The 22654-nt window shown below is 29.3% G+C and overlaps 2 protein-coding genes across 3 annotated transcripts; both read left to right on the top strand.

Annotated features, from left to right (window-relative positions):
* Nucleotides 1–601: 601 nt before the first annotated feature.
* On the top strand, nt 602–4585 carry LOC114186776 (cellulose synthase-like protein E1). The gene is made up of 8 exons (XM_028074786.2): nt 602–913; nt 1307–1634; nt 1716–1856; nt 1984–2118; nt 2226–2438; nt 2694–2921; nt 3197–3544; nt 3829–4585. Exons 1-8 carry the CDS (start codon nt 639–641, stop codon nt 4378–4380), a joined length of 2220 nt encoding a protein of 739 aa, XP_027930587.2. The 5' UTR covers nt 602–638; the 3' UTR covers nt 4381–4585.
* A 3845-nt stretch (nt 4586–8430) lies between these two features.
* Nucleotides 8431–13400, top strand: LOC114188088 (cellulose synthase-like protein E1). Of its 2 annotated transcripts, none has more exons than XM_028076608.2 (8): nt 8431–8987; nt 9927–10248; nt 10620–10760; nt 11071–11184; nt 11289–11501; nt 11642–11872; nt 12137–12484; nt 12630–13400. In XM_028076608.2, exons 1-8 carry the CDS (start codon nt 8716–8718, stop codon nt 13188–13190), a joined length of 2202 nt encoding a protein of 733 aa, XP_027932409.2. In that variant the 5' UTR covers nt 8431–8715; the 3' UTR covers nt 13191–13400. The 2 variants fall into 2 exon arrangements, with proteins under 2 accessions (XP_027932409.2, XP_027932408.2); XM_028076607.2 differs by having other exon boundaries at nt 11053–11184.
* Nucleotides 13401–22654: the final 9254 nt, after the last annotated feature.

Genomic DNA, 22654 nt, shown 5'->3' with positions numbered 1-22654 from the left:
TAGCAAATTCAAATTGAGTTTACTTTTTAATTATGTAAAATTAACAACTTATCAAAATTAAGCTATTGCAATTTGCTAGTTCTGTTAACAAGTCATCTAACCAAGACTCGTTTATTTTTGTTTTTAGAACTACAAAATGAAGATTAAAAGATGATTTATAAATATATAATAATACTTTTATCATTTTTTACATGTGCATTCGAAAAGCCAATATGCCTTTTATTTATTAAAAATGAAGCTTTTCCTGATATTTAAAAATTGCAAAGCTAGAAATAAAAATGTTACGAGACTTGTGTTAATAATCAACTGCTTTTATCTTCTTCTTTCATTATTTTCTGTAAATTAAAAACATTATATTATAAAATAGAACTTAGAAATAAAAAATAAAAAAATGAAACACGTATTGATCATCTCATTCCTGATGATACATATTACGTTCATTCAGCAGCCACTTCAATATTATCCTTAAAAAATACGGTTCACACAGCACAAAAAAGTCAATAATGTACCAACTTTCAACATTCAAACGTGAATTCGTTAATAATGGCTGTGAAACATGAATGCAGTGAAAATGTGCAATGCAATATATAAAGCCCAAAAACAAACAACAGAACAAGGCACACAGAAATATCAGAGTTATGGGAATCACTGAGCACACTCCATTGTTTGAGACAAAAAAGAGCAGAGGAAGACTCATCTATAGGTCCTTTGCAACTTCATTATTTGTGTGCATATGCTTCGTATGGATTTACAGAATTAGCCATATCATAGATGCAAAAGGTGAAGATGGCAAATGGGTATGGCTTGGTATGCTTGGTGCTGAATTCTGGTTCGGCTTTTACTGGGTTCTCACTCAGGCCTTCAGATGGAACCTTGTCTTCAGAAAACCCTTCAGAAACATACTCTCTCAGAGGTGCCACCTACTTCTATTTAATTTATTTTCCTTCACATTCTATTTCTGATTGAGATTCTATTGTTAGAAATGCAAGTATGAATTAAGTTCTATATCGAGTAAAAATGAAAAAATTTAAGTAGTAAGACCCATAAATTTATTGTTTTAAGGTTTTAAATTAGAAGTGTTGTCAATTTCTCATGTTAATTGACTCAAGTTTCATTGATACTATTGTCTTCCTAATTCATCAGTGGTTTTAGAGTCTATAGTTGATCTTGATGACCGTATGACTCTTGTATCAAAAGTCTCATTGTTATCTCCTTAATGAATTTTTCCCTGCACAGACCCATAAACTATGTTGTTGATCATTGATTTGGTACATGTGAGGAAAATTTGTGTGTTTTTTTGGAACAGATATGAGAGAAAGTTGCCAGGAGTGGACATATTTGTGTGCACAGCAGACCCTGATATTGAGCCACCAATGATGGTGATTAACACAGTGCTATCTGTTATGGCTTACGACTATCCAACTGAGAAATTGAATGTGTATCTCTCTGATGATGCTGGATCTCAAATCACGTTCTATGCTCTATTGGAGGCATCAAACTTTGCAAAACATTGGATTCCATTTTGCAGAAAGTTCAAAGTGGAACCAAGGTCACCAGCTGCATATTTTAAGAGTATAGTCTCATCAAGTTACTCTACTCATTCTGATCAAACCAAAGAGCTAACAGCTATCAAGGTACAAGATTACTTAATAATTCCATCTTAGTTTTTTTAATTCATTACAATTTAATACAGACATAAAGTATTCATGATGCAGAAATTGTACAACGAAATGGAAAGACGTATTGAAGATGCAACCAAGTTTGGTGGAGTACCCAAAGAAGCACGTCTAAAGCATAAGGGATTTTCTCAGTGGGATTCATATTCTTCTCGACGTGACCATGATACAATTTTTGAAGTAAGTTAAGTAACATCAATTTATTTCTTAAACATGATGAATTCAAGTAATTTATTAAGTGCATTAGCTTTTGACATTTGTCATTATCACACACACCCTGTTGCTCATGTTTTGTTCTTCTTAATAGATACTACTTCATAGAAAGGACCCTGAGAATTCAAAAGATGTTGATGGATTCCTTTTACCAACTCTGGTGTATTTGGCTCGTGAGAAGAGACCCCAATATTTCCACAACTTCAAAGCTGGAGCTATGAATTCACTGGTATAAAATATGTACAATTCTTTCATAGTGTTAGTTTATGTATTTTGATCAATCTTTCATCTGTAAAATTGTGTAAATTTATACAATTGTTTGGTGTGAATATGCAGTTAAGGGTGTCTTCTAATATCAGTGACGGGAAAATCATTCTAAATGTAGACTGTGACATGTACTCAAACAATTCACAGTCTGTGAGAGATGCTCTATGTTTTTTCATGGATGAAGAGAAAGGTCACAAAATTGCTTATGTGCAGTTCCGTCAGATTTTTGAGAATGTCACTAAGAATGATTTATATGGGAGTAATCTATTAGCAATATCCGAGGTGAGTAATTTGTGGATTGAGATGATTTAGTTCAGAAACTTCATTAATGAAAATCTAAGATACTCAGTTTTTATATCTTATCTTTCATTCAAACAGTTTAAGTGACCTTTATTCTGTCATGTTATGTTCAAACATCTCACACATAAATTTGTTCTAATGATAAGTTAAGCAACTCCTTATTTTTCTTATTTGTATTCAACTTTGTTTCAAAGACACATGTATTGAATTTACAATTATTTTGTTATGAAAAAATAGGTGGAGTTCCCTGGTGCAGATGGTTGTGGTGGTCCTTTGTATGTAGGAAGTGGCTGCTTTCACAGGAGAGAATCTCTTTGTGGATTGAAATTCAGTGATCAATATAGGAATAACTGGAATGTTAATGAAGATTATCAGTTTAAAGAAACAAGCTTGGAGGAACTGAAAGAAGAATCAAAGGCTCTTGCAAGTTGCACCTATGAGGAAAACACACTATGGGGAAAAGAGGTTTCTCTCCCTCTCTCTCACTCACTCACACAAACATATACACACCTCTTATAATTTTATAACAGATGTCAAAACTAAAACTAAGTCTTCTGTTACATCCAATAGTCTCACATCAGTTAAGAGTTGAAGTAAAAAACAATTTAGATACACCTACCTCTTACAACTTTCCTGACCATTTTTAAGAACAAAACAGTGACAGAAGTTTCGGATTCCAAATGGTCTGAAGAGACCCTAAATTTCTAAATTAGGTTATAATGTTGTTTCTTGAATTGCAGATGGGTTTAAGATATGGGTGTCCAGTGGAGGATGTGATAACAGGATTGTCTATTCAATGCCAAGGATGGAAATCAGTGTACTACAATCCACCAAGGAAGGCTTTCTTAGGGTTAGCTCCAACTACCTTGCCTCAAACACTTGTTCAACACAAGAGATGGTCTGAAGGAGACTTGCAAATTTTGCTTTCAAAATTTAGCCCTGCATGGTATGGTTTTGGAAGGATCAGTTTGGCACTCCAAATGGGATATAGTATTTATTGCTTATGGGCACCTAGCTCTTTTGCAACACTATACTATTCTATCATCCCTTCATTGTACCTCCTTAAAGGCATTCCCTTGTTTCCAAAGGTAACAAAACAAAATAAGAACGGATTCATTGTCTTTTTCTCAGAAAAAATCACGTTAATTTTGATGTGTTGAATGACTAGCATCAACAACATCAACAACATTGTTTAGTGACTTTTTCTGGGAAAAAGTCAATGAATATGTTTCCAACAAATAACTCTTGTTACATACATTTACATCATTCTATTTTTCTTTCACTTTTTAGGATATCAAACATGCTATTTGTGATTATGCATCATTATACTTGATCATGCATGTGTTTAACTAGTTATTGATGGATTTATCAGATGTCAAGTCCATGGTTCATACCTTTTGCATATATCATTGTTGGTGAAGCCACTTATAGTTTGTTGGAGTTTTTATTCTGTGGGGGAACATTTCAAGGTTGGTGGAATGAACTACGGATATGGCTATACAAGAGAACAAGCTCTTATCTTTTTGCCTGCATTGACACCATCTTGAAGCTTTTTGGATTCTCAGATTCAACTTTTGTTATCACAAGTAAAGTTACTGAAGAAGAAGCTTCCAAACGCTATGAGAAGGAAATCATGGAGTTTGGAACCTCCTCTCCAATGCTCACTGTATTAGCAACTCTTGCATTGCTGAATTTGTTCTGTTTTCTGAGTGTGTTGAAGGATGCAGTTCTAAGGGAAGGTGGCTTTGGAATTTGTGACACAATAGTGTTGCAAGTTCTTTTGTGTGGATTTTTGGTTCTCATCAATTTGCCTATATACCAAGGACTTTTCTTAAGGAAGGACAATGGAAGATTACCTGGTTCTGTTGCCATAAAATCAGTGTTGCTAGCACTATGTGTAGTTACTTTCTTCAGCTTTGCTTGATCACACTGTAGTGTTTTTATTTACACATTCAATTGGATTTGTCAACATTCCAAAATTTTGTTAGAAATGAAGAAGTTCTTTGCTTATAGGATGAAGTGTCTGTTTAGTTTCTGAAACACAAATCCATACAATAATGTAAGTGTTCTTGTTTTCCTCATCAAAATTGATTTGCAAAGGATGGAGTTTTCTTCATTTGTCTTGATAACTTTCATCTCACTTTGATTTGTTTAAGCTTTTTCTTTGATATAAATAAGTTGTTTGAGTAGATTGTTTATGGACTTTTGTTGTATATTAGATTTATTTTTATCAACATTAAATTATTAAATTTTCAACTATTATCATTATTATTGTTTTTCCATTTCCAACTTGTAGAAGCTAATTCTTAAATATATAGGTACTAAAGTAGTTTATTTTATACAAGATGTAGGGTTGATAATTAACTTTCATGTTAGAATATTTGGGTTGTCATTCCATTTGACGCTTGTAATTAACAATGTCCATTGATAACCTATCAAGTTATTAAAGGTTAGTATGCTTACCGATCAAATATAAATCATATATTTTTTTTTAAATCAGTTATTTCTTTCTAAGATATTAAAGTAATAATGTATATTAACTGTCTATCAAATCATTAAAGGTTAACATATTTATTAATTAAGTTTAAATTATGTTTTCTTATGTTTTTGCTCTTTTAATTTTCAGTGAATTTTGGAATTAGTCCATTTCAAAATTTTGGATCAATTTAGTTCTTTAACTTTCGAAATACGTGAATTTAGTTATTTTAATCAAATTTTGTTAGGTTTATTTGATGTTTCATGCGCATTTAAATATTGTATTTGAATTGTTTATATTATTTGACACATATTTGCTTCAATTTTAAATCAAATACTATTATAAAACATGAAATGTCAGATAAATTTAACAAAATTTGATTAAAAGGACTAAATTCACGTATTTCGAAAGATGAATGACTAATTTGGTCCAAAGTTTCGAAATGAACTAATTCCAAAATTCACTGAAAGTTAAGGGACAAAGACATATTTAATTATTTCTTTAATTGTTTTAAAATATTTTATACTCCAAAAATACATAAGAAAAGAACCATTTTTCTTTAAATAAGTTGAATTAAATGTTCGTGTCTTAGAACAATTTAGTCAATGAGAAGTGTACTAGTTTCATAATAACATATAATAATATATAATAAGTAATTAACGTTCTTTAAAATATCATAAATTATTTTGATGTTTAAGGAATTAAATTGTGTAAAAATGAATAAACTTTTTTTTCGGGATTTTATCAAATACTTAGAATGCATAATAGATTAAAAATGATATGAAGTGTTATTGTTAGGATTAAACTTTATTGAATCCTACTCTCAAGCATATAACACTTAGTGCTTAAGGAATTTACTCTTAATAAAAAAACATAAATTCATTTTACTCAAGAATTAAAGTTTGAGTAAATGGGTTGACTTCAACATTAAATTAGAAAGAAGATAAGTGTTATTTCGCATCAAGATTTAATACAATTAATGAGTCAAGTTCCATTTCTGTATACAAATTTTATTATGTATTTTGTTTCAATTCTAGCTTATAAAAGATATTTTTCAATATCCAATTAATTAAATAGCAAGCTATGGATGATTAAGTCAAAAAAAAATGAAACACAAAAACAAAATACTTAAATTGAATGGCAAGACATATAAATAGAAACAATAAGAGTTTAAATGGTTAGATCTAATCCACAAAATGGGTTTAGCTCTTCATTATCTCTTGAAGAGCTCAAAACGAGAAGACAAACGATGGAAGAGGATCAAGATCAAATGCGAGGAATGAAGGTCTCAAAGGAAGCCCTAACAACTTAAGAAAAACACCAAAACACATTCCACACTTCTCAACCCTTTTGTCTAGAATAAGCAAAAAGAAATCACCCAAAAGTGTCACATCAACAAAAAGCATAACCCATCGCCACACACTCCACACGGGAGCGCGAAATTAGAGGCAAGGAATGAGCTCTTTATCCAAGATAACACTCAACTTGGGCTAAGTGGTGCTCAAATTTTTCTCTTTGCCTTTGGAAATCCTTTTCGACTTTTGGAGAGAGGATAACTTGGGAGATACAACACCAATGAGACATGAGCCCAACCCCATAAGGGATTGACATCACTATTAACACAAAACCTTAAAACAATGGATTTATGGGTCTTCATCCTTATATGATGCTCAACTTTTTCATCTTTACTCAATATAAAACTTAGACTCACACTTGGATTCCCAACCGCGTGAAGTGTATTGACAACAAAGATTGAAATAGATCATCTTGACCCTACTAGTAATTGGATTATATAGATAAAAATAAGATGGAGGTTCATATATGGAGTTTTAGCAAGAGTTTGAACTCGTGAAATATAGAATTTATCCTGCCATGCTCTATGAATTAGGAAGACACCCGAACATGATATAACTATAGTTCTTGAGAAGTAGGAGTGAGTGGACAATGATAGTTGCATGGTCTCAGAATATTAGTTAATATACTAGTTCTCTGAAGGTTAAGTCTATTGGTTCTTGGAATATGAATTGGTCATGAGAGCCTATGTGTGTGAGTACAAATTTTATGTTTGATATGAAGTTATGTAGTAATTGTATTATTTTTATATAAGTTTTATTTTCTTCAAAACTTAATTTAAAATGAACTCTAACTTATCCTGCTTGTTTGTTTATGGCTTTGGTATCCGCTTATGACTATCTGTTTCCTAATAATAGAAGATAATAACGAAGAGCAACATTGAAACTGTCGTAGGAGTAATTAGTTGCTTTCGTAGGAAAGTTTATGTTATGTAACATTTTGACTCTTCCTTCATTCTCAAATACTTTGTTTTAAAAACTCTCTATGGAAGATTGTACATAATATTTCAATTCTATCTATTATTCACCATGAACTTGATATGGATATGTAATACCTTTTTTATAGCATCTAGCTACTAAAATTTGGGTGGTTACATATTCCATTATCCGCCATAAAATACATCACGTAAAAGAAATTATATAATTTAAATATTTATCATTTGTTATATTATTGCTCGAATGTTAAGGTATCAAATGCACAACTTTGTTTTTCTTTTTCTAATAGGAGGGGGCTCTGGAAAGTGGTTGTTGACATCTGCAATTTGGTTTCCACCAAATAATTCACCCAATAAGTTTCTTTTTCTCAATTCAATTTTTTTAGTGGAAATATCAGTCTGAAAATTGACCAGGAATTTCAGACACTTCTGATATGATTAAAAAGAACTATTTTCAGAAGACTTTTTGCAAACATTTAATTAAACTTATAATATTGCTAGTTTGCAATTAGTGTGATAGAGTTCCAATTTGGCTTGGTTTGAAATGATTTTGACAGATTTTGAACTGAAAAGTCTACAATCTAAAAGTTAAAATAATGAATGGTAGAATATGATTTGGATTGCAACATTTGAAAGTTGATCTACTCAATAAGATTAGGTTTAGATTAATTGAATCACTCCCTTGCACAGTTATTATTTGATTATTAAACTAAATTACCAGTTCAAATTTAAGGTAATGAAAATAATATATACTAAATAAATATATTAACAGATATACTTGAGAAGTTGTCATCATAATACTGTATGAAAACCAGACAAAAATGGTTTTACGTAGAAGAGAAAGAAAAAAGAAGCAATGCTTATCTCAACATTGTCCTATGAAAATACAGATAACTACTAGAAGTTGTCCACTGACTGTTTGTTGACCAAAAAATTATTTTAATGTTTGTTTATTTCAATAGGAATAAAAAACTACATTTATCTAAAATTGTAAGAATTAAAAACATAGTGAAATCTAATTTATATATGAAACTTTTAAAATTTAAAAATCTCAAATATGTCATTGTCGGTGGCCCTTCCATGTATTACATTAACAACATAAAAAGGTAGAAAAACATATAAAAAGTTAACCTTTCAGCCTTTGTTAACATTAATGAAAACTAAACAAGAGAGGATTTTACTATAGGAGAAATAAAGGAAAACTATTTTTCAAAATGGTCATCAGCAATGTTTTGTTACCTTTCTTGGAGCAAACAGGGTTACCATTTATCAAGAAAGATGCAAACTTTGATGAAGTTCAGGTAAAAGAATTTCCAAGAATTCTGGCCTTTCATTTTCCAGGGATAGGGATTTTGAGGTAAGTGAAATGAGTCAGTATATCAATATCAACCACAAAAGAATCGTACGAACTTCGAACTCTTCTACCATGGTCTTCACCATAACAAAGTCTTATGTAGTGTATAAATAGTAAAAGAGTTAAGAAAGTAACAGAAGATATGGCAGAGATGGAGTATTCTCCATTGTTTGAGACAAAGAGGGCCAAAGGAAGAGTCTTTTACAAGGTCTTTTCTTTGTCATTGTTTGTGGGAATTTGCTTCATCTGGGTTTTCAGAGTGAGTCACATACCCAGAGAAAGTGAAGATGGGAAATGGGGTTGGATTGGCTTGTTTTTTGCTGAACTATGGTTTGGTCTTTATTGGCTTCTCAGACACCCCTTCAGATGGAATCCTCTCTTCAGGGAACCTTTCAGACAAAGGCTATCTCAAAGGTACACCATGCACTCACTACTTTACTAACAAAACAGATCCAAATTTTACCCATTATCATCAATTCAAGTTCAGTAACATCCAAAGCCATAACAAAACTTGTGATTAATTGATCATGGATAGCATCATTAGTATGACTTAACTGAATTATATGACGCAACTCACTTCAGTTACTAAAAAATAGTCTCATAATTTTCTTCTATATTTCTTCAGTTTGAGATTCCACTTCATCTTATAAACCTGTTTTGTGATATTGAGGTAAGCTAATTTCATCCCTTGTGCTGGAAACTCTAAATATAACTATGTAAAAGTTCCAAAAATCTAAACTTCTTGCATCTCTTTAAATTTGTTCAACTTTTTGAATACAAATTCATTTTTGAAGTACAAAAGGATTTATTTATATTTTAGTTAGGTTTTGTCTTAGGCAGTGTGAGGTCTAAAGTTTATGAAATTTTATAGGATTGATAGATTTTGTCTATGGAAGAAAAAGTGAATTAGGTACCTACCCATTTGGAGCATTTTGTCCTGTGTGGATACCCTTCATCAAGACATAAGCACAATAAACGCTGTGTTCAGACAAAACAAAAAAAGAAAACACCTTTTTCATGTGATTTTTCTTTATAGTGGTGTGTCATCAAAATCATTATACTTGTTTTGTTTTGAGTAGGGACTCACCAAATTATAATCAAATACTAAAATGAACAATACGTATATATGAATTTTTAATTTTGAAACGAGAAATTTCTATACTTATATGTATATATGATTGATGAAAATAAAATTAAATCCAAATCTTTTAAACTCGTCGTCTGCCTAATTCATAGGAAACTAAACTGCTAAAACAAGTATATATATTTCTTCTTCTTTTTTCCCTTTCATGCTTCCTTCTTTGTACAGTGAAAGTATAAAACGGAGAAATAAAGTGTATGTTATTGAAACAGATATGAGAAGGTGTTACCAAAAGTGGACATCTTTGTGTGCACAGCAGATCCAGAAATTGAGCCACCAGTGATGGTTATTAACACAGTGCTATCAGTTATGGCTTATGATTATCCACCACACAAACTCAGTGTGTATCTTTCAGATGATGCTGCTTCAGATATTACCTTCTATGCTCTCTTAGAAGCTTCCATCTTTGCAAAACAATGGCTTCCATTCTGCAGGAATTTCAAGGTGGATCCCACCTCACCAGCTGCTTATTTCAAAACTATTCACTCGTCCACTCACCCAAATGCTCATGCCAACGAGTTGCTTACCATCAAGGTCACTTCTTTTCTGCTATTTTATAACTTTTTTGTAGTAGTGATAGTCTTAAATCTAGTGTTTTTACCTCATCACTACGTCAACTTTAATAAATTTAATAAGATATATAAAAAAAGTTTGAAAAAAAAAAACACTTTTACCTTATAAAAGAATGGCAAGAACTTTTCATTGAAGAATAAACATTGATCAATGCTTCAAACCCATAATAATTTGTACACATCTATGCATGTGAGATTGAATCCCAATGCATGTGGCATCCACAAAACTTATCCACTTTTGATTTAATTAATGATTGCAAATTGTTTGTCTGTACTTGACATACGAAAAAATTACCATAAAACAAATCATTAATGCATGGAATTGAAGTGCAGAAATTGTACCAAGATATGGAAAGTCGAATAGAAAATGCAGGCAAGATGGGTAGAGTACCAGAAGAAGTACACTCAAAGCATAAAGGGTTTTCACAGTGGGATTCATATTCTTCTCGAAGAGACCATGGCACAATTCTTCAAGTATGACACTTTCTCCTAAGCACTTTTGCTTTATTAAACTAGCTATTCTGATACTTAATGTATAGTTTTAACAATATATATATATATATATATATATATATATATATATATATATATATATATATATATATTAATAAAGGTCCGAAATAACTAAAATTTAATTTTTATATATAGAGGCTAACATGATGCTTCACTTAATATTATAATATTAAAAGTAATGTTTGAATATTAATGTTTTCTATGTGTACTGCTATACTTATGCCTGGTATAATATACATTATTTTGTTAATTGATATTACTACATGAAAAGGACTCGAGTGCCAAAGATGTAGATGGGAATGTCATGCCACTATTGGTATATTTAGCTCGTGAGAAGAGACCACAAGTTGCACATAACTTCAAAGCTGGAGCCATGAATTCATTGGTATTTTATATACCTTTCATTTATTAACATTTATGATAAGGTTTGTGCATGATGCTGTGAAATTAATCATTTGTTGTATTATGTGTTTTTGGTCCTAAATGCAGATAAGAGTGTCATCTTTGATTAGCAACGGGGAAATTATCCTTAATGTAGATTGTGACATGTACTCAAACAATTCTCAATCTCTAAGGGATGCTCTCTGCTTCTTAATGGACGAAGATAAGGGTCATGAGATTGCTTATGTGCAGACTCCACAGTGTTTTGAGAATATAACGAAGAATGATCTATATGGTGGTGCTCTTCTAACAATTTATCAGGTAAATTAGTCTATGATTTTTTCTTATCAAACCAAAGTTGGTCATGATTAATTTGCATTGTTTTGTTTGACAAAAGGGCACTCTGCTATGTAGATTACCTAAATTAGAGTTTGTGACGGTTTGAATTTTGAACATTGAAGGTGGATTTTCATGGTTTGGATTCACTTGGTGGGCCTTTGTATATTGGAACTGGCTGCTTTCACAGAAGAGAGATACTGTGTGGGAGAAAGTTCAGTGACCAATACAAGAAAGATTGGAATGAATACAAGAAGATTGATGATATGAAAGAAGCAAGCTTGCATGAACTGGAAGAACAATCAAAGGCTCTTGCTAGTTGTACCTTTGAGAAAAACACTTTATGGGGAAAAGAGGTCACATTCTTTCTCATTGGCCCTCTCTCAAGCTCTTGTTATTGTGATAGTGATTGGATCATATTGAAACGATCATGATTAATAGATAAATGAACCTCACTTTTTTAAGTGGTCCTGTAATCAGTAATTAGCTTTTAGTTTTAATCTTCCATGCATGATTATATATGACTTCAATATATAGCTTTTTTCACTATAATAAAGAAGTTATCTATAATAGTGTAATGATGACTAATCTATTGAAGATATATGAATATTTGATTGCAGATGGGACTGCTATATGGTTGTTCAGTAGAGGATGTCGTGACAGGATTGTCAATAAAATGCAGAGGATGGAAATCAGTGTTCTATAATCCTCAAAGAAAAGCTTTCTTAGGTGTAGCCCCAAACACCTTGCCACAAGCACTAGTTCAACATAAGAGATGGTCTGAAGGAGGCTTTCAAATTTTGCTTTCCAAGTACAGTCCTGCATGGTATGCTTATGGATTAATCAGTCCAGGCCTCCAAATGGCATATTGTTACTATCACCTGTGGGTGTTTATTTGCTGGCCAACTCTATATTACTGCATCATCCCTTCACTCTATCTCCTCAGAGGCATTCCATTGTTTCCAAAGGTATGAATGTGAGACCTTTTTCACAGCACAAGTATGGTTGTCAAGGACTGAATCTCTCTTTTAAGATATTAGATAAAATCATGTGAATGTTTGTGTTTTTAGTTTTTGACATGGCATCAAAATTTTACCTTGTTGCATTGATCAGATGTCAAGTCCATGGTTCATACCTTTTGCATATGTGATTCTTGGCGATTCCTCTTACTGCTTGATGGAGTTTTTGTGGTCAGGAGGCACGATAAAGGGTTGGTGGAATGAGCTACGGATATGGCTGTACAAGAGAACAAGCTCTTACCCCTTTGCTTTTGTTGATGCGATCTTGAAGTGTTTTGGCTTTCAAGAATCAAGCTTTGTAGTATCTGCAAAGGTAGCAGAAGAAGAAGTATCCCAACGATATGAGAAAGAAATCATGGAGTTTGGAAACTCATCCCCAATGCTCACTCTGCTAGCAACACTTGCATTGCTCAATTTGTTTTGCCTTCTTGGCATGATGTTCCTCGAGCAAGTGTTCATCAATGAAGAGGGTCTCAGAATTTTTGATGCAATGGGATTGCAAGTTCTTCTAAGTGGGGTTTTGGTTCTCATCAATGTACCAGTGTACCAAGGACTCTTCCTGAGAAAAGATGAGGGAAGATTACCAATGTCTGTTGCAGCAAAATCCACAGCATTGGCTCTAGCTGCATGTGCCGTCTTTATTTGCACAAGTTAAGATCTTTGATATTTTCAGCCTTAGTTTTTTCATGTTCTTGATTTTTACAATATTCTAATTTTTAGTGGAATAATTTAGAAAATGTGTATCCTAATAATCATCACAATTCACCAGTAGTGTTGTGCTTTTTATTCAAGTCATGAACAATTTCACCTTTTTTTATTTGTATTTGTCATTCAGTATTAGAAAATACACAATTTTCTTATATTATTTTCTCCCCTATATTTAATCTAATGGTTTAAAAACACTGTATACCAAGATCATTACATATTACATTAAGTCTTTAACTGTTTGAAAAAAATAATTATGTAGATTCATAAAACTTAAAAGGGTGCGACAAGTGGAATTTGCTCAATATATTTTAATTTTACATATTTTTTTTTTTGCAAATATGGAAATAAAAGATATTAGTAAAAAATTATCTCTGCAAAATGTCTTATTCAAACAATAACAAACAAATCTATAATTCATAGCATATCAACTACTACAATCAAACAAAGGTAGTTTCTTTCTCAACTTACATAATTTCAACCACCAACCTTGCAAATTTCAAATTTAATCTTTAGGTTGGAATGTTTTTAGATTATTTAATTTAGAAATATTATGAAATGTAAATACAAATTTGTATTTCACATTATATATTTTTAGAATGTAAATTTGTATTACATATTATATTTTGGATATAATGTGAAATACAAAATTTATATACAATCTTAAATATAAAATAAAAAATATTTTTTATTACAAAATAAGACAAAACATTTCATAGTGGCAATCCTAGTTGTATCATTTTTTTTTCTACTTTCAAAACATTCTTAAGATCATGGGACCGAACAAAACCGTATTTGTTAATCCCCACGTATTTAACTTTCTTTCTGTCAACACCTCTGCCACTTCTCCCCATATTTGAAAAATCTTCCTCATATTATATTCGGCATAACTGTTCGGAAAGTGGGAAAAAGAAGAATATTCTTATTGTCATGTGGATTTGATATCATCGTGATTTTTAGTTATTTAATCTTTTACTAAAAATTAGAATTACTCTTTTTTTTAAAAATTAATTTATTTTAGTCTCTCAATTTTATAAATATATGGATATAGTTTTTTAATCAAAATATTTTAAATTTAAATATATTTTATAGTAATATTTTAGTTATTTTATACCGTTTGACATATTTTTGTTTTAATATTAATAAAAAAAATATTTTAAAAATATTAAATAAATTTAATAAAATTTAGTTAAAAAAACTAAATTCATATATTTATGATTAAATTAGTCTAGCATTTGTAAGAGAAACTAATTTTAATTTTTAACTAAAGTTAAGGAATTAAAAACATATTTCACTTATAATCAAATATTTTGTAATGTTAAAATAAATTCCTTTAAAATTTTGATGAGTTAGAAACTTAAATATAAAACATGATTATGTAATTAATAATAATTTTTCTTCATTGTCTGAGTTCTTTCTTTCTCAAACCACTACATACTAACTGATCATAATTTTTTTTTTTAATTTATGATTTCATACAGGATTTGAGGCGTAATTTATATTTGTTGACTACTTCGGCCATTTTGGTTAGAAGCTTGATTTGATATAAGCTGCCAAGCTCTTTTTTTTTTTTTTTTATGTGTTCATTTAAAGTAGTTTGTTTACTATTTTTAATTTTTATTTTATAAGTGTTTACTATCTATAAAAAGAAAACAGTTGCCCAGAAAATAATGTATGCATATTCACATTTGGTAAGTTTTTATTGATTGTTATAATTATCATAAATATTTTCCGCAAAAGATAATACTAAAATAAACAGAATGAACAAAAAATTAAATAAATTATAAAAAAAATCAAACCAATACTCATTGATTGTTTGAAAAAAATGATGAAAAATAAATAAAAAATATAGATCGTACTTATTTTTTCAAGTGTTATGTATAAATATATTGATAGATAACACTTTTTCTAAGAAGTGTTGTTTTTAAAATAATACATAGATAGCGCTTTCTGAGCCAAGCCATGTTTATAAGGTATCATTAGATAGTGTTTTTTTATAAACACTATCTATTAATAGATATCACTCTAATAGATAGCGCTTAAAAACGTTATCTATTAGAGAGAAAAAAACACTATTTATTGATAATTTTGGCATAGTTTAAATAACTAACAAGGTAGATTGAATAGTTAAATCAATTAATTTTGATCAATATTATACTTAATGGACAAAGTGATGTGGTAGTATGTACTATTTAACGTAATTAAGATTATATTTTATGTTAAACAGTTATGAAATAAATTCCCAATTCATACAATTAATCTTAACTATTCAAACTAAGATGATGATATATATATATATATATATATATATATATATATATATATAATATTTTTCATATAAAAACAAAATTAATATATATATATATATAATATTATAAAAATTAATACTAAAATGATACATTTTATTCTTTTTCAATAATTACAATGGATATATAGAAATGAATACATAATACTTATTTCATCCTATATTAAATTTAAAAATATTACTTTTACTCATATTTAGTTAATTTAATTATTTTTCGTCAATATTTTAAAAAATGTGGGACAATATATGTAAATTCATGTTTATTTTTTCAACCTTATTCTTTATAATAAGTATAAATAGTCCTACCACGCCCAAAATAAATATTTTTTTCGAAGGTTTTTTATGTTGTGTTCTCAATAATTACAATGAAAAATCCGTTTCGAAAATTGAAAGAATATATTAAGAAGATAAACGTACATGAAAAGAAGAAAAGTGTGTGGGAACACAGCTTATGGTACACATATTCAAAGTCAAAGATAAATATCAATTAAATTGAATAAATAAATTGTATTATTTGATTAAGGAAAGATGAAAAGTTGATAGAATACATTAAATGTTATTTATAGTGATAAACTCTTTTTAGTTTTTGTCATGCTCACCACCACCACCTAATAGAAAAATATTGTTTTCTCCTTTTTATTCTGTAGCGGTATCAGTTTGAGTTTAATTATGCACGATTGTCTTCATTTTTATTTTTCGTTGTAATGACAAATTTCTCCACAAAAAACATTATTTCTCCTCCCATGTATAAAGAAAAAACAAATATAGAAATAAAAGGTGTGCAACCTTCATACCATAAGTTTGGGAGAAGTTATGTGAAAGTACCACTAATAAAAAATTTCAAAATTCAACAATAAACTCAGAACCAAATCTAAATAGAAAAAGATCTAAAAAGAGTGAGATTTGACTTATAATGAAGTAAATATCCAGGTGTACTTAAACCGCTAAATCAATAGGAACATAAATCGAACTTGTAAAAAGAAAAAAACACAGAGAAAGCATTACAGTAACAAAACATGTTGGTAAACAAAAACATAGAGAAAACATTACAGTAACAATTGAAAACCTAGATATCGACGAAGCAGGCCACGTTTGAATGTTAGACCTGAGCTTCATGTGGTTGTAGTTGTTGATTTGGCATCTGCAAAGCAGTCGGAGGTGTAGGATGGAGGTGGTGAGTGATGTAGTAGTTGATGAAGCAAAGGAGGAGGTGAGTGAGAGAGTGAAAGAAGAAGAAAATGGCGAGCAGTAAAAGAAGGAAGTTGATGACAGAAAAGCATAGAAGGTGAGCAGTGAGAGTCCATAAGAGTGTTTGACATGCAGTTATCCCTGAGGCGTGAAATGTTATGATGATAATTGGTTTAGTGATGTCAGCAGAAGATGCAAGAACATGAGAAAACATAGCAAAAAGGAAAAGCAACAGTGATGATGGTTGGAAGGGATCGGTTTTAGAGACTCCATACTTGATCTCAATGCAAGTTAACTGTAATGCCATAAGGAGAAGGTACGCTTTGTTGCTATTCATAGTAAAAGAAGATGAATCAAATGGAGGTATCAAACAGGAATCCCTTGCACTGATCTCAATACAGTGGTTTTGGGCATTTATATTTTCTCATTTCTTGTCATTCTTGGACGAAAACACCCTGTCCAAGAATGTGTCTGTGACAGTTTTTTTTGAAGGATGTGTTTTATGAAGGTTGATCCAGTTGTTCTGACAATGACCATTACGCTTTGTGAAGGTTAATCCCATTATTCTGACAATGACTTTTGCAAGCCACTCCCGTCTCACATCCTCTCATAAATGTGGTTTATGTCATGTTTCTTATTTATAAGTATGAAATTATATAAATTAAAATTAAGAAAAAAAATTAACGTTCTATATAAGTATAAAATTATATAAAAAAATTAATTCTTTTTTAAAATTCTCATAATTTTATAAATATTTATTAATAAAAAAATTAAATATTAGTTTTAATTTTATAAATTAAACTTGATAATCAATTGCTTTCTAAATTCAATTCATATTATTTTTAATTTATAATAAAGTAAATTTTCATCATAAATGATTACATAATATAATTAGTTTATTTTTTTTAATTTTATGTTAATAATCGATTACATCCTGTATCAATTTTTATTCATTTTCCTTGGTTAAAAAACATTTTATATTTTTTAAAGTTATTATTTTATGTTTAAAAACTCAGATTGTTTTTTAAATAAGTAAGTTTTCAAAAGCAATAAACTCCTAAGTAAGTTTTCAATAACAAACTAGTAAACACGGATAGATACAGGCATTTCCCGAACGAAAACGACCCAAAGTTGTCAAACTCTTTTTGTTGGAATGGAGGGATGATGAGAAATAAATTTTTATAACTTTTATAATATTTTTTATAAAATAAATTAAAAATTTATTTAAAAATTGATTAATTAAAAAAAGAAAATATAATAATATATTTATTCTTTTATTATTATATATTAAATAATTAAAATATATAAATATAAATTTAGTTATATATATATATATATATATATATTTAATTTTAATTTGTTTAATATATTTTTGTTTTGTGATATAGTTTTTAGTTTTTAATTTAAAATTTATTTTAACTTTAATTTATATTTTTATCTTACAATTTCATTCATTAAAATGTCTTTTAATCTATTAAACTAATTATATAATCACATATTTTCACAAATTTTATTCTTAAATCACATCACATCTCTCTTAATCCAGACCACCTCACATTCATTTTCAAATTCATTCAAATTTACCTTTCTAAATTTTCACTCTCTCATTCAAACAAAACCAAATAAATAAAATTATAAAAAAAAAATAATGAACATTAAGAAAAAAAATAGAAATAACAAAATAACTAATAAAGTAAACAGTTATTACTATGGAAAATAGCATCTAAGAAATTTATAAATATATTCTTTATATATATATATATATATATATATATATATTATAAGAGTATAATTATGATAATAAAAAAATTAAAAAATTAATTATAATTATAAAATTAATTATAAATAAATTTTATTTCTTGCACCCTCTGCCCAAGCACCACTCCCGTATCTAATATTTATTGTAGTCTTCTCGGACACGCAATCTTCATCACCTCCAAAATCAAAATCGCACATGCAATATCGCTGTCAAGACACTTAATGGATAAAATTGCAAAAAAGAAAAATAATGAATATTAAGAAAAAGAGAAATTAAAATTAACAAAAAATTAATAAAGTAAGCAGTCGTTGCTAAAATGGAAAAGAGCATGCGAGAAATTTATAAAGTATATTATTTATTTATTTATGTATATATTATTTATTTTTAAATTATATATATATATATATATATATATATATATATATATTTTATGATAATAAAAAATAATAAAATTATTATTTTTATAATTATAAAATTAATATAAATAATTTTTATTTATTTTACCGGTATTTTTATATTTATAAAATGGTTAAATATAATAAAACATATATTTAAAGAATAAAATTAATAAATTTATTTATTTTATAAGTAAATAAATATAAATATTTTTTGCTGGAATTTTAAGGTGTACCTCATTTCACCCGCTGCTTATTTCAAAACTATTTACTAAGCCACTGGCCCAAATGTTTGATTTGGTGGTCACCATCAGGTCACTTCTTTTAAGCTATTTTATTTGCTCTTTTATCAAATTTTTGAGCAGTCGTAGTCTTAAATCTATTGTTTTTTACTTCACCAGGTGAACGTAAGTAAATTATGAGTAAATTTAATAAGATATATAAGAAAGTTTAAAAAAATTATCATTTTTATTCTATAAAAAAATGGCAAGAACTTTTCATAAATCTTATCCATTTTGTTTTTATTTAATTAATGACTACAGACTGTTTATCTATAATTGACATATGCAAAAAGTTACCATAAACAAATAATTAATATAAAGAATTAAAGTGCAGAAATTGTACAAAGATATGGAAATTCAGCCAAGATGGTTAGAGTACCAGAAGTTGTTACATGGACAAGTAAAACATAAAATATTCATTCAAGTCCAGAAGCTAAGAGGTATGATTCTTGTAAATTAGTTATAAACACTTCGTTAGATTAATAAAGGATCGGAAGTTTAGGATCTAAAATCCTTATAGTTTAACTGTATATTTGTTATATTATGAGATATGAAAAAGTAAGGAGAATTTTCAAACCTACACCGTGCCAATGTTACTGTTTTGTATTACATTCTAATATAATTTACACTAATTATATTTTATTTTAAATTATTTTTATATTTAATATTTAATTTTTATAAATTAAAACACATTTTTAAATTTATTAAATTTGTTACATTATTCACTAACTTTTATAAATTTTCATCTTATTTCTTTTAATTTTTTATCATCTTTTTTTTATCCAAACAACAACACTCTCATATCCATTTCTCCAAATCTACTCACAAAAACAAAGACAAGAAAATTCATCTAGAATTTCATATAGTTAAGATATAAATTCAAAGAAAACTAAATTTTTATAAGACTTTTTAGCAATATTAATGTTATAATGATATTTTTATTATAATAATTACTGAAATTTTGTATTGAGATCAAAATTAATTTTTATATAAATATTATAATGATATTTTTGTTACAATTGATATTTTTATTAAATATTTTTGAAATTATTTTTAAACTAATTCTAACTGTATTATTACGATAAAATTATTAGATTTATGTTTAATTTTTGCTATATATAATTTATGTTAATGATCTCATTTTGTTGTCCTGCTTATTATTACTGAAAATATCCAATATAAAAGAAGAGCTAATAAAAGTATTCACACACATTACGTTAATAAAATTCTTTCTATTTGCTATTTTAATTCAATTCAATTTTTTAAATTAAGTAATTTCATCATCTTTAATATTGAAACTAAAACTAACTTTAATACAAATATTATAGTGCTATTTATGTTAAGATTAATATTTTTATTACATATTTTTGAAATTATTTTTAAACTAACTCTAATTGTATTATTATGATAGAATGTTTAGATTTATGTATGATTTGGCTACATGTAATTTATGATAATTCTTTCATTTTTGTTGTACTACTTATTATTAATGAAAATATCCAGTTATAAAAAAAGCTAATAAAAGTGATCACTGTAACATCTCAATTTCAACAGCTTAAAACTAATAAAAATAGGGAGTTTCATCATAGTTCCAAAACTGATAATTCAGTGCACACAATATATTAATATAGTCTTACAAAAGATATGACTATAAAAATACATCACTTATACACTTAAACTAAACTAATAAACTTTATACTTAAACTGACCACTGCTAAAGCTCCCACTGGAAACCTCTTCTTCAACCCTAAAACGATGGCTCTTCATCCTCCAGAAGTGCCTTTGACACTACAACCACATCTGCTCCCACCGAATAGGTGATCATCGTAAAAGGAAAACATACAACACGAGACAGACACACAAAAACCAAGAGTAAGCTAATCTGATAAGAAAAATCATGCAATTCAATTATAAACAAATAATGCAATCTCTCTCGTTTTCACCAGAATCACATAGACCACCACAAACACAATGCAGATATATTACTCTAGACTCGATATCCGGATTATGTAAGCGACGTTAGATCTCTAGGTGGCTTGCACCTGTGAAGGTTCCCAAACTTTGCAGAGTTTGGACACAAGGGGTTATCACCCAACCACTCCCAAGGTAAGTCCCCTTCACGTCTGTGACTGAATCGGGTCCACAGACTAGGACCTCCTGCTACTCCTCACGACATAATCCATTACACTCTACATGAGCCTTAATGGTTATTGGAGCGTCAGGATACCAACCCATACGGAGTCCTCACGTCCTTACACACACTAACATACTCTTTTGAATTTCCTTTGAATTTCCCTTGAAATTCTAATTCAACCACTTCTTCTCATATTCCAACTTCATGCAATTTCACCACGCATATTACCAGTCATAACAATTCATGCATATCATAACTAAGTTCACATTTTAACATTTAAACATAGCTTCATCCATTAGAAACAGAGAAATAACACTTAGCTGCAAAGGTTCTCGCCCAAGCTGAAAGGTCTCGCCCAGGCGAAAGGTCTCTCTCGCTTAGGCAAGTCATTCTCGCTTGAGCAAGGCTCGAAATAGAGAACAACCCAAACTCTGAGCGAATTCTCGCTCAAGCTAAGCTGTCTCGCTTAGACGAGAGTGACTCTCGCTCAAGCAAGACCGGCTCGCCTAGGCGAGATCTCGCGCAGAAACAGGAGATGAGTTTCTGGTGTTTTCGCTCAGGCGAGAGCTGCTCGCTTAGGCGAAAATACCAGATTCCCAATTTGTTCTCACATGCAACAGTAAAGAAATCTAACATAATCCAAGCATACACTCAATTACACAGTTCAAGCACTCATACAACAATCAATCATGCAATTCAAAGTCATCAGAATGATTTCTATATGAAATTCAAGTAAAACAGTTAGCTTCCCTTACTTGTTATCCTGTTTAGACAACTTTATAAACGTCAACGCCTTAAAACGTCAACACCTCTAACTCCACAGGATGCTCTATCTACAAATAGAAACATCACAAGAACGATCAGGACATACCATTATGATCACTGATAAGCAAAGACTCATATTGATGATTAAAACATCGCATGCAAACGGAAGAGGGCTTGCATGCAACAGAAAACAAAAAAAATACTAAAAAGAGAGCGGAAACTCAACTTACGCGAACGGAGAAACTGATCGGTCCAATTTGAAGAGCTCGCCGAGAGGATCAATCCTACGGTCTCGGTTCTTCAATCAGATGACCAGAGAGACAGAATAGAGAGAAGTCAGAGAACTCTAGAAAAGTGATTTATAGAGAGATAGTGTGTTTTAAAAGAATGATACTCGTTTATAACAATTCTATTTATACTAAAACATTTTAATATTAAAATAATCGAGTCTCACTATTTTTAAACCACTGTCACTTTTAAAACACCATTTTCTAGGGTCTTACAATCACAAAAAGTTTTTTTTATTGAGATTAAATTTATTTAAATTTATATTTTACATTAAACTTTATTTTAATTTTATTTTAAAA

This window comes from Vigna unguiculata, chromosome 6, assembly GCF_037176805.1.
Source record: "Vigna unguiculata cultivar grain cowpea cultivar isolate G323 ecotype 2 chromosome 6, ASM3717680v1, whole genome shotgun sequence".
Lineage (NCBI taxonomy): Eukaryota > Viridiplantae > Streptophyta > Magnoliopsida > Fabales > Fabaceae > Vigna > Vigna unguiculata.
This window is presented reverse-complemented; position numbering and strand designations above follow the sequence as displayed.